The 12,453-nt window shown below is 42.9% G+C and overlaps 2 protein-coding genes across 7 annotated transcripts in view; both read left to right on the top strand.

Annotated features, from left to right (window-relative positions):
- Nucleotides 1-212: 212 nt before the first annotated feature.
- Nucleotides 213-7,146, top strand: srsf5a (serine and arginine rich splicing factor 5a). Of its 2 annotated transcripts, none has more exons than XM_020106961.2 (8): nt 213-366; nt 2,594-2,730; nt 2,819-2,889; nt 3,359-3,490; nt 4,091-4,160; nt 5,589-5,662; nt 5,746-5,850; nt 6,048-7,146. In XM_020106961.2, exons 2-8 carry the CDS (start codon nt 2,605-2,607, stop codon nt 6,352-6,354), a joined length of 885 nt encoding a protein of 294 aa, XP_019962520.1. In that variant the 5' UTR covers nt 213-366; nt 2,594-2,604; the 3' UTR covers nt 6,355-7,146. The 2 variants fall into 2 exon arrangements, with proteins under 2 accessions (XP_019962520.1, XP_019962521.1); XM_020106962.2 differs by having other exon boundaries at nt 217-366; nt 2,597-2,730.
- A 2,257-nt stretch (nt 7,147-9,403) lies between these two features.
- The window catches only part of pacs2 (phosphofurin acidic cluster sorting protein 2), a 44,196-nt gene continuing 41,146 nt past the window's right edge, over nt 9,404-12,453 (top strand). For 3 of the 5 annotated variants that reach the window (XM_069535448.1, XM_069535449.1, XM_069535447.1), the window contains exon 1: nt 9,404-9,811. In XM_069535448.1, the coding sequence (XP_069391549.1) occupies nt 9,693-9,811 (119 nt within the window). In that variant the 5' untranslated portion in view covers nt 9,404-9,692. The remainder of the gene's footprint in view (nt 9,812-12,453) is intronic. The other 2 variants (XM_069535451.1, XM_069535450.1) reach the window with 1 other exon arrangement.

The raw sequence follows: 12,453 nt of genomic DNA, 5'->3' as shown, positions 1-12,453 counted from the left end.
CCCACACACTAACTCTGAGCCGGGTTGCCAAATCTGTCACTCATCCACTTTAATTATTCCACGAAACTTCGGCTTACTCTACTCTCCATTGAAATACACATCCCGGTGAGTTTTAGTGAAGAAATAACTTTATACTTCACTGTGAAGAGAAATCACACCACCAACGCGACACTCGCTGTGGCGAAAAAGCGGATAAACTCGTCGGGCAACCCCGACGTGGCAACCCGGGTTCAGCTCTTGTTCCGGTCCCCCTGCTCTCTGGGCTCATTCGCCATTTTGACACAGTCGAGTGCGCGGAGCTGCCAACGCTGCGGCTAACAACCACGTAAACAACAGCACCGGGGACGGACAGAGGAGCGAGTGAAGGTGAGGGCGCGACGGAGCCCGTCTTTAATGTCCGCGCCAACCCGATCGTTTTGATCAACGACCGTTTGCTCGGTTTATTTCGACCATTCATTCACGGCTCCGTGGCTAACGGCAGTTAGCTTAGCCGAAGCCGACCTCGAGGCGTGCTACAGCCGTTACCTCGCCACCAGGCTAATCCAGCTAACCGAGCCAAACAAGCTTAATGGGGCTTAAATGTTAAAACCGTTAAATTATTATTTCGTCACGTGGAAGTTTTGTTTTTTATTCACTCGTCTTGTTTGTAACCGATGCGCGGAGTAAAGGTAATTTAATCCCGGGTGTCCTCGGGCCAAAGCTGGGCCTAGAGCTGGTGTGCGGTACTGGAGGGAGTACTCTCATCCATTACTTCCACAGAGGTACCTTTACTAATACCTCAGCGAGGATAAATACCATTACAATTAAATCATTACAGAGAACACTGATTTAGATCAGTTCGTATCATTTGGATGAAGGAGGAAGAACCGTGATTTATTTTTAATTTGCGATAAATCATCTGGTCTAGAAAATCTCCACGTGCTTTGTTTTAAAAAATCTAAAAGTTATCGTTGTGATCGTGTATTAAAGAATCAGCAAACACACGTGTGTAAAAAAAAAACAAAAAAAAAACCAGTTGTGCAGTAATTAAAATAGCTGGCTGTTTAATTTTATAACGATTACCCGACTAATCGTTAAAGTCCTATGATGTACTTGAAGTACAGAACTAAAAAAATGTCCTGTGGCGTATGTTAGTTTGTTTTATGTGTAGTAGAGTTTTTGATAAGTTAATGTTAAAACTACCTTTTACTGTAAGTTGAGGGGATTGCAATATTCACTTTATGATGCTGATATTGATGATTTCACCTTATTAATCTGATCATTTTAATTATATATTTTAATTGGAAATTTTTGATTAATGCCTTGACCACCAGGTACCTCGAAACTGTGTCTTAATGCAGCACTTGTTTAAATCGTAGTTACAGGTCGTAACTGCTGATGCGATGATTGAAACCAAATAAGTTCTGGCAGGAAGCTACAGTTTCTTCATGGTCCCTTGTGGGGCTGCAGACTGTGGTGTTGTAGAATAACGGTAATGAGATCAATATGCTTAGTGTAAGACAGTTCCAGATTTCTGCACAACCTCCACAGACATTAGACTCACGTGTTCGAAACAGGCCCCTGTAAACCTACGGCCTTTCTTAAGACAGGACTTATTGTAGCCCGGTTGTATTAAACTGCATTAATTGAAGGAAGGATTATCTAATGCTTTGGGGAGTGAGCACATGAGTGTTGGACGATAGTAGTTTCAGCTTTCTGAAACCAAACTGAGTTTCAAAGTCAACGACTGTACTGAAACTTGTTTAACCAGGTTTCTTTAGGCTTTGATTCTTTTCAGGTTCACCCAGTTTCACTACAGACGTGGTTTTCACCACAACCTGGGATTCACTCAGTTCAGATGTTTATTCACAAGTAGGAAAAAGTAACGGCTTAAGGAAAGTGTTGAAGGAGATTTGAAGCAATCAAGAACATCTTATCAGTTTTGTTTATAGAAAATGGTCTCAGCAGTAACCACACTGTGGTTTGTAATACCAGCTAGAGCTGCAAAGATGAGCTGATCATCAACCAAAAACTATCCTCAACTATAGTTATTCTTAATGGAAAATACTTTATACTAGTACATTTCAGTCTAAGGTATGAAGATTTACTTCTTTTCTGTTTCATATCCTGTTAAGTTTAGTATTTCAGCATTTTTTTTACTGTTGGTTCAACAAAACAAAAGCATTTGAAGAAGTTACCTTTGCATTCTGACAAACAGGAATGGACAAAAGACTTTAACTTGACCATCATTCAGGAAAACAAGTTTCAGATTGATTGTCTATGAAAAATAATTGTTTGTTACAGTCCCCAACAGCATCTCTGCTGTTTTTCAGTGAAGGTTAATGCAAAACTTTTATGATGCGAGTGGGTGGGGTCTCACAGTTGCAAGACCTGCAAACTACTTTAACGCTGGTCATGAGTCATTCCGAACTATTGACACAGCAGCTTCAATCTTGACTTTACTACTGCTCAGTAACATATTGGTAATAAACTCGGCACATGGTGTTTTAAAATGAACTGCTGACAAAGTAAGGAAACTGACAAGTAGTCAAATATTAAACTTTCACTCCCTTTGTGGTGAGATATTTACCAAACAAGTTTTTCCCATTACCAGCAGAAAACATCATGAGTGGCTGTCGTGTCTTCATCGGCCGTTTGAGCCCACATGCCAGAGAGAGAGACGTGGAGAAGTTTTTCAAGGGATATGGACGGATTCGGGAGATCAACTTGAAGAATGGATTTGGCTTCGTGGTTAGTGTCACATACCACATAATGTGAATCATGATGACCGACCTGACTTGTTTTTTGCCTCTATAATGACCGTTTGCTCTCTTTTCAGGAATTCGACGACCATAGAGATGCAGATGATGCTGTGTACGAGTTGAATGGAAAGGAGTTGTGCAGTGAAAGGTAATCATCTAATCTTGGGTGCGTTCTCTGTGTTCTGAGCCTCTGGCCTGTTCATGCAGTCCGGAAGCCAGAGTTTACAACCAAAGAACGGAGCAGCTTTAAATTACCACCGGGAGGCAAGACATGAAGTATAATTCTGCTGTGGACATCCTGCTTTTTGTTTACAGCACATTGACACTGCCGTCTTCCTGAATCACTAGAGCTCTTGTATCTTTTTCTCTTTACAAGTTGACATCTTTGTCTATCTTTTACATGTAATGCTCCTCTTTTTCAGTCTGAGATATCACATAATTTTTTCATTATTGCATCCATTTTCCTGCTGTATTCTCATAAGGGACCCCACCAACGTTTTCCAGACATATAACTTAAGGGCTGTCTGGGAGAATTACAGAAATGTTTTTAGATTTGATTGCTGGTTGTATATTTTTGGTTATTTTCTGAACACAATGTTCTTATCTTTCTTGCTCAGGGTCACTATCGAGCATGCTCGCTCCAGACGAGGAAGAGGTGGCGGCCCTGGAATGGGACGTTTCAGTAGCGGCAGCAGTGGGGGTGGCGGCGGTGGCGGCGGCTATCGTCCATCTCGCAGCAGTGGATCCAGGTACATTAAGTCTTTTTTAAGTAAAACTCGTATTATAGATCTCTTACCTGTTTGAGTATTTAGGTCACACAGTCAGGTGAATCGTTCTTTTTGTGGAAAAAAATGTCTTTTCAGTTGTGATCGGTCATTATATATATTTAACTTGATTTTAAAGTGAGTACCCAATTCCACCTTCTTCTATTCTCCTTGCGTCCAAGTTAAATAAAGAGCAGTAAACTCTTGACGATGTGTTTATCTTAGTACACAAACATATCCATAAATTTAAAGACAAGAATCACTAAATGAAGACAAACATATAATTGGGATACATTTGGCAGAAAATGCAGAATCAAAAAGCTGAACAAACTGAGATTAAGTCAAAGAAGATGGCAAATTAAAACTTGTTGTTCCAGTCCTGAATCAAGTTCAATATTAACACAGGCCGACAAAGTAAATACAAGATCAGTAAACACAGTGAAACACTCTGTGCAGTGAGAACGTACTCAGTGGGGTTTTACAGTCTGCGATCAATACTCAACGCTTTCCTGGTTGGTTAGGAAATATTTATCATCTGCTTTTGTTGAAAAATGTTTTTAATGCTCTGTTTAATTCCCTGTTAAGGTACGGCCCTCCTGTGCGGACGGACCACAGGCTCATTGTAGAGAACCTCTCTTCACGGATTAGCTGGCAGGTAAGAGATTACTAACCGTTCTCATCTGTCTGAAAACACAACCTCTTTCAAATTTTGAAGTCACCTTGTAATGAGATGTTTTTTTTAAGTGATGCAGCATTCATATGATCGGGCCGGCTTTTGTAGTCAAATTACATTTTTGAAAATTGTGCACTCATTAGATAATTGGCTAATCGCAATATAAAGCCCCTTTTTTTTAGTTTATCTCCATCTAAAATAAAAACACTTGTTCTAACAAAAACATTTACTGATTTTTTTTTTTAACAGCTGCTTTTTTATGGTTTCCTATACATCAGAGGTAAATGCACACCCTCCATGGAGGTGTCACAAGTGTGTAGCGCCATCTCCTGGTTGTTTTTCTGAATAGTGTCCATTTGGTGCCTCTCCTTACACGCAGTTGCCGCCGGTCTAAAGTCTTGGCTGGGCCCCGTAGCGGGTGAAAGTGGTCTAGCGCAGGATACGGTAGCCTTAGGAGGTCCGTAGCCACAGTCTGGAGGTTCTGTGGGCTGGCACCCCCGACTGCTGTAACCCCCCTCAAATCCACGGTCCCTACACTCTCCCATTTGGGTCTTTTTCTGTTGCTGATGGAGCTGGGGGGGGTGTTGAGTCGGGCGCACACCCCTCTCTCTACTTGCTCTCTGGTGGTTCCTTACTTGTGGAGGCCGGATGCTGAGTCAAGGCCGAGGTCGTTTCTCAAGGGCTTAACACTGCATTGGTTCCCATTTGCTATTTGGACAAGTGGCTCTATGCTAATGTCTTCCTGGGTATGGAGCGGTAAGTAGCATAAAACTCATGTGATTGGGTTTGTTCAGGGTCGGGTGGTAAAAGAGTGTAGAGTTACAGTCTCAAATGGGAGGGGGGCGGGGCAGTTTTACTCTAACACTTGGAGCCACATCATTTTTAATCCAATCAAAAAGAGACTAATTGGGTTTTTGTTGAGCCATAGTTCTATTGTCATACAGCCCCTAATGAGATCAGACTTATCTCAGACATGCAGACACAAAGTCCACTATTGACTTAAACCAAAAATACATCTAGTTTTAACTTTTGACACATAAAAACCCCAAACTACTTGTCAGACGTCTCACCCTGGAGTTGAATTAGGTTTTTGCAGGTTAGCCCAAAAAAAAAAATCTTAAGTCCAAATTCATGGAGCCAATTAATGAGACAAAGAAATACTGTTTTGAGAAAAAGTCTGTTAAAAACACTTGTCCACTCTAACAGAGAACTTTCAGTGGCTCTTTTTGTTTACATGCCCTCCACTGAAATGGGAGCTTATCACAAAGTGACAAAAGTCAGCATTAGATAACCTGTGTGTGCTGGTTTCTTGCTGCCTGCTCATTTCTCTCCCTCCAGGTCAGAAACGGTTCTCACTGGCACCTCTTGTTCTGTTCAGTGTCACTAATCCTGTGTTATGCTTTGAAACAGGACCTGAAAGACCTGATGAGAAAAGCAGGTGAAGTTACCTTTGTGGACGCTCACAGGCCCAACAAAAACGAAGGGTGAGTTCTTCATGTCGGTCAAACAGTTTGTTAGTCATAAGAGAGAAATGTGTCTAATGTGACGTCTCTGCTTTAATATCCAGGGTGGTTGAGTTTGCATCTCGCAGTGACATGAAGAACGCCATTTCCAAGCTCGATGGGACAGAACTGAACGGACGCAAACTGAAGATATTTGAGGACAGCAGAAGGTGATTTTCTTTTTTTTTTTCTCCCTTGACTATTTCTGTTAAAATTGCACTTCTGTAGCTTCAAGTATAGGAAGCTAAAGCTCGTAATTAGCCTAGCATTAAGACTGACAGCAGAGGGAAACCGCTAGCCTGGCTCTTCCCAAACAAAAAAAACCCCAAAATATTTAACACAACCTCTGTCTCTCTTTTCTCGACAGTCGCAGCAAGAGCCGTTCCCGCTCCCGCAGCTACTCTCGTTCCAAGAGTCGCTCCCGCAGCCGCAACCGCTCCAGGAGCCGCTCCAGGTCTCTCAGCCGCACCCCAGAGAAGAAGTCGTCAGGTGGAAGCAAGGGCGCAGCCAGATCCCCCTCCAGGTCCAAGTCTCGCTCCAAGTCCCGCTCCAGGTCTCGCTCGCGCTCACCAGCCCCGGCTCAGAACAAACAGTCTCGCTCCCGTTCTCGCTCTCGTTCTCGGTCCCGCTCTCGTTCACGTTCTCGCTCCGCCTCAGCAGACAGCAAACACTGAGATCAGTACCCGTGTTTGGTCGTAACATAGACTGGTAGTTGATCACCATAGGCCTGTATGGTGAAATGTGGTTTTGTTTTTTTAATGAAGAGAGGGAATTGCCTTTTGCAAATACTTGCCTCTTTTGAAATAAGATCAGCTGTTAATGTGCCCATCTTGTTTTTTTTTGTTAGTTTGGATGTGCTTCCACTGGGAATTTTTATTTTCCCGTTACTTAATGATTTATACATTTCCCCCTTTTTAAAACTCCGTATTTCGACGACATACTGAGCTACGGCAAACATGTGAAATGGTGACGACAACCCTGCAGCTCGTCTGCCATGTTTTGATTCCATCCACTCCTCTGTGCTTTGCGTGCTTCGAGTGTTGAAAGTTCTCTGGGAATGGTTTCAATTCTCCAAAATGTTGTTGAGTCCGTTTGTGTTTGAAACGTGAGCTCCTGGTGTCGACGTGAAACTGTGATTCTGCTTCTGGCGAGGCACCAAAACAGGCGCCCCCACACGTGTTGCATTCACTGCCCTGATATGTATGTGATGATGAAAATGCTAACATCTCAGTCGGTGATGTATTTCAGCTTCCCTGTGTAATGATATTGTAATTCGAAACTAATTTTGAGCGGCTTTTTTTAAACACTGCTGTATCAGGACCGTGTCTTGTGTTCGTGATTCATTTTCTTTGCTTTTATTTACTCCGTCTCCAGACTTGTGTGGTGTTGTCTGAACACAAGTGTCTTTTTCAGCAAGAAGAAATGTTTATTGATTCGATACTAATAAAATTCACTTCATATTGTCATTTCTTTTTTTTTTGTTTTGTCCAGAAACAACTCTGAATATTTTGTAAATGCAGGTCGCTCGTATATATTAAATAAATTCTCTGCAGTTTAACAAAATAAGTTTGAATCTCATGCTGTTGGCTTAAATGTAGCTCAGCCTCTTGTACAGACGGCAATAACATTTGAGTTTTATACACCCCATTTCATAAGCAGAAATAAAGACAATTATGACAAGTTATAGAATCAGTTTGCAATTGAGTATTTGATTCTTAGTTTTTGGACAACGGCAACAAAACCACATTGAAAATCAGCTTTTAAATCATTTGTTCTATAAAGTATAAGATGCAAACATCTGTGGAAAAAGTAAGTCGACCTATTGCCTTAGTTCCAAGTATTGAGTCAATAATAAGCAAAAGTTACTTGTCATGGGTATTTATGTAGCTTGTCTCTTCCTGATTGCAGAAGCACAACCGTCTCATCTTAACAGATAAAATTCTTGATCCTGTAATGACACGTCTCTTTTTTTGGAGACTGTTTTAGTATCAAATGTCTCTTGGGCTCAGTTTCATAGGGTCAGACATGTCATTTTAAATCTACGCCATTTGTTTATGATTCAAAAGTGATTTATATAAACCTTGGTGGAGATAAATATGTTAAAATGTCAACTACTTGCTTTGGACGTGCTTAGTTGTTTTTAACATGAATGTTTATCGCCGGTCTCTACAATGTCTTAATGATGATGAGGAAAAACATTGAAATATGTGAATATGATGGTGTAAAAGAATATCTTAGTCGCTGTGATTACACAAAATGGTCAGAATATAAAAACCACACTTGCTGGATGAACTTTTTGAAAAGCCAGGATGAAGACGTGCAGTTAAAATCCTTCCTTTTCCACTGTGAGAAATAAATCCTCTCTCTGGAGTATTACAGAATCGGATGGGTGAACACACACTTGGCACGTGTGTTGGATTTATATCACTGCGTCCAGTCAATACGTTTGAGTCACTGACAGTGAAGTAGAAATCAAAAGTTCTTCAATTCGCTTTTCGAGGCGGCTATAAATAGTGTGAGAGGAGCGTCTGGTGATAAATTATACTTGTGGACGAGCTATGCATGGATTAATTTGAACAGCTTATCCATCAGCTCACACTAATCCACAGAGCCTGTGTCCTGCAGCCTGTCACTGTGGTGCATGGTCAGGCTCCGTAAAGGAAAGAGTTAAACGTGTCTGTGAGGAGTTTCATTCAAAAACTTTCAGAGGTTTAGTTGAAGTGAAGAACAAAAAGGTCATTGAGTTCATCCAGCGTCAGACACTCTCATCACCACACGGTGGCAGTGCATTCTCATGGTGCAGTGACATCAATGAGAATTTCTGTGAATCCATGTTCAATAATCTGATCAATATGAATTCATTAGTTATTGACAGTTAAAAAATCTTTGTTTAGGTGTTTGACTTGCTCAACAGCTCCTCAGCAGGGCAGGTGTGGGGGCACGAGTCTGGGATTTCTCACATTTTAAAACGTTTCCTTAATTAACACAGAGGATGTGGTTGATTAATTAAAATGCACCAAATTTCCAAAATAAGAGGTGACCTCAGCTGCACCTGAGTCCAGAGACCTTCGGTGACGTGTTTCCTGGGGAGAAAAGTATGAGGGGTGATTAATGCCACGAGAGGAGCCAGTTGAAAAGTGAAAGCTGTGTCTTTCATTTGCCCTCAGAAATGTAGCAGCGGTGCAAGAAGTCAAATTACTGCTCGGTCTCTCGTGCTGCAGTGTTGTATTCATCTTTATATCACATGACATCACTACAAGATGCATTTTTATCTGTCAGTTGATCAGTTTTGGGTTGTTTATTTAAATCAGACAATCAATCAAATTGAAACGTTCACAAATCAACATAAAACAACAAAAAAACTATATTTTAACCATTTAAAGCACAAAGTCAATGTCTGACGTAAATTGAGATTGAGACAATATTTGAAGCATCTGTGCAAAATGCACGACAGTAAAAATGCAAAACGACAAGAGACAATTTAAAGCCTCAGAGCTCGGTGCTCGGAATGACGTCACGCTTGAATAACCCGTGTTGATAATGATCCAGTTGCACGGGAACAAAGTTTATAATGGTTAACTGGCCAGTTTCAACATCCGACTCGTCTGGAACGCAGCATGTGTTTGTGAAACCTCCTCCCCCTCTTCCTCCTCCTCCTCCTCATCCTCCTCCTCCTGGGTGGCGTGTGGCACTAACCACCCCTCATACTCCGGGAGCAGCGTGGTGGGCACAACAAGCGCACCTCCGTGATTCTCTGCTGCGCTGCGCACTCTGCAGATCCTCCCCGGCACCGAGCACCACACCGACCCGCCCGGCGCGCAGAGGACGCAGGGATGAGCTCGCCCTCCGCCCTTCACATCGCACTACCGTGAGCGTGTGGCGGCTCTTTCACACGGACACACACACACACACACCCACAGAGGACCCGCACCGGTCCGCTGTCCACGAACCCCCCCCACAGCTCCTTATCGGACCCCCGCAGCAGCAGCAGCAGCAGCAGCAGCCCCGGACCATGGCGGAGAGAAGCGGCCGCCTGAGCTTCCCCGGGAGCGGGGCTCTCAACAGACCGGTGCCCATGAACCTGTTTGCAACGTGGGAGATTGACGGATCCTCCCCGAACTGCGTGCCCAGGTGAGTCACCGCAACTTTACCGCAGGTGTTTCCAAAGCTGCACAGTCATTTTGTCGGATTGTTTAGATCCAGGTTAGATCCAGCATCGTGCCAAGAGGGTTCCCATGCAGGCCCAGCACTCAGCCCCCTGCTCGCAGCCCCCTGCACTGTGTTGGATGAGGTGGTGAATAAGAGATGGATCATATGGCAGCTGGCTGGTGAACACAAACAAAGTGATAAACAAACACTCCAGCCTCGGTGCAGCCTGGAGGAGGAGGTGTTTATCCTGCAGCTTACTCTGAATGTTGTCAGAATGCATCTCCATCTTTGTGCCAGGCTGCACCATGGAGACCATCCAGCTCCTGTGAACCCCCCAGAGACCCAAACACTGCACGTCATCAGAGCCAAATTCAGATTTAACTGTCTGGGTTAGATCTGGTCCACTTAGCTCAGGAGCAGATATTGTTTCATCGATGGTAGACCCACAACAATGGATGCAATTATGGACGTATCTATTATATCTATAATAGTTTTGTCGTTGCAATGTGAGAAAATAATGGAAAAGGTCCATCACAGCCTCTCAGAGCTCAATGTGATGTTCTTAGATTAGTAGTTTTATCAGAGCAACATGTCAAAATCCAATGATATTGATTTTACGACAAAATTAAAGAGAGAAAATCCACAAATCTTCATAATTAATTATCAAAAGTTTGTCATATTTGCCAAATTAAGTGTTTAGACTAATAATCACTTGTTAAAATATGCCTGGTTGTATGTTTAACTTTCTGTCGATCCACTGATTGAACATTTGATTGATCATTTCAGCTCTTTTAGGTCCTATTGTCCATGTTGGCTGATAAATTAAACACACTGCTTCATTCTTGATCGTGAAAATTAGTCATTTAACAGAACAAGTGTCGCTCAAAGTCAGTTTAGTGTCTTTATCAGGAGCTTCCAGGTCCTCAGATGTGGAAACGTCCCTGTTCTCTCGTCCTTTTGAGGCAGTTAATTGAATATTTTGGGGTTTTGTCGGTCAGATAAAAACATCCCCTGCAATCGTCTGAATTTCTGATTTGACATTTCATAATTTTCTCTTGTTTTATAGCCCAAACAATGAATTGATTGACTGAGAAAACAACAAAGCATATTAAATGACAGTGAGGATGATTGTGAGTTGCATCTGTTGCCCATACACTCGTAATAACCTGCAGCTTTGTAAACTGCTTGATGATGGACCTTTTAGAAAACAATTAGGTTCTGTTAAAGTTGTTCATCTGGGACACTGGAGGTGGTGATGAAGTTGGGACGTCTCATGGAGGCTTTTGATTGGACAGGTTGAAGGGAGAACAGCGGGTATCCATAGTTGTGGAGGTGGGTCACTCTGATCGTGGTGCTGAACTGAACGACAGGAGGGGGTTAATATTTAAAACTTTGACAGCTCACAGGTGATCGACCTACGAGGCATCTGGAAGGAGACGATGATCCTGATTGGACGTTCACCTCATTTGCAGTTTCGATCGACGCTGAATGTCCATCATTTCGTATAATGCTTGCATGTGTAAACACGTCAAAGTGGAAGTGATCAGAAATAAGAGGAAGTTGACGTCTGATCCAAGCTTTTTGACTTCACGTTGAAATCCGACACTTTCTAACCTGATGTGATGAAGTAAAACAGTTTGTAGTTTAAATTCCACGTCTGTCAGTGGTAAAAGAAAAAGTAATTAATATGAGAGCTTTTTTATTTTTTGTTTCGCTTCTCCTTGTTCTCGCTCTATCCTCTTAAGTTAATACCGTGAGTGGGTATTACATCGCATGGCTTTTAGCTGAAATAAGACTAATTCATTTCCAGAAATAGCAGAGCTGTGATGTTACTCAGCAGAGTGGACAAGTGGATAAAAAGGCTCCTGTAACTAAAGAGTCGCGGGTTCAATCCCCTCCGTGACCCTGAGTTTCTGCCGGCGACATGAGCAGTGAGGATTGTCACATGAAGCTGCTTTACTGAGGGGATCTACCTTCTCTAATGCGTTCCCGGCCTCCGCAGACAGTGTGTCTGGGTGAAGGCTTCACTTCACGTGTCAATCAAGACGCAGACCGCAGCTCTTTATTGAGCGCTGTCGGTCAGTTCAGCCAGGAGGAGCTCCTCCTGTTAACCAGTCGTCAAATCAGTTGCCTCCTCCTGTGAGGTGAAAGAAAATGACCGCTGGCTATCTTCAGGGGACGACGTGTTTACAGCAGAGCAGCCTGCTCGTTCCTCTGATATTTTATTTTCTAATTGAAACACTCAGAGAGATTAGCACGAGTCAGCAGAGAGGAAACCTGGGAGAATCTACCGGCACCTGAGTTTACTTTGTGCCTTGATAAATGCTGTGCGTGCACGGTGGTGCAGCGGTTGGCACCATCAACCTTTCAACAAGAAAGGTTCTGGTTGGAATCTGCTGGCAGACCAGGGCCTTTCTGTGCCTGGTGCTCTGGTTTCAAAGACATGCAGGTTAATTGGAGACTCTAAATGAAAGGTGTGAATGTGAGAGGATGGTTGTTAGTCTAATATACGTCGACTCAGTCCAGGACTCCTGTGCACCTCCTTCTGCCCAGTGTCAGCTGTGATTGGCTCCCTGCAACCCTCAAAGGCTAAGGAGTATGGGTGCTGCAGTGTTCAGCCAATC

This window comes from Paralichthys olivaceus, chromosome 12 (assembly GCF_024713975.1).
Source record: "Paralichthys olivaceus isolate ysfri-2021 chromosome 12, ASM2471397v2, whole genome shotgun sequence".
In the NCBI taxonomy this organism is placed as follows: Eukaryota; Metazoa; Chordata; class Actinopteri; order Pleuronectiformes; family Paralichthyidae; genus Paralichthys; species Paralichthys olivaceus.
Note: the sequence above shows the minus strand (reverse complement) of the source record. Positions and strands in the feature narration are given on the sequence as shown.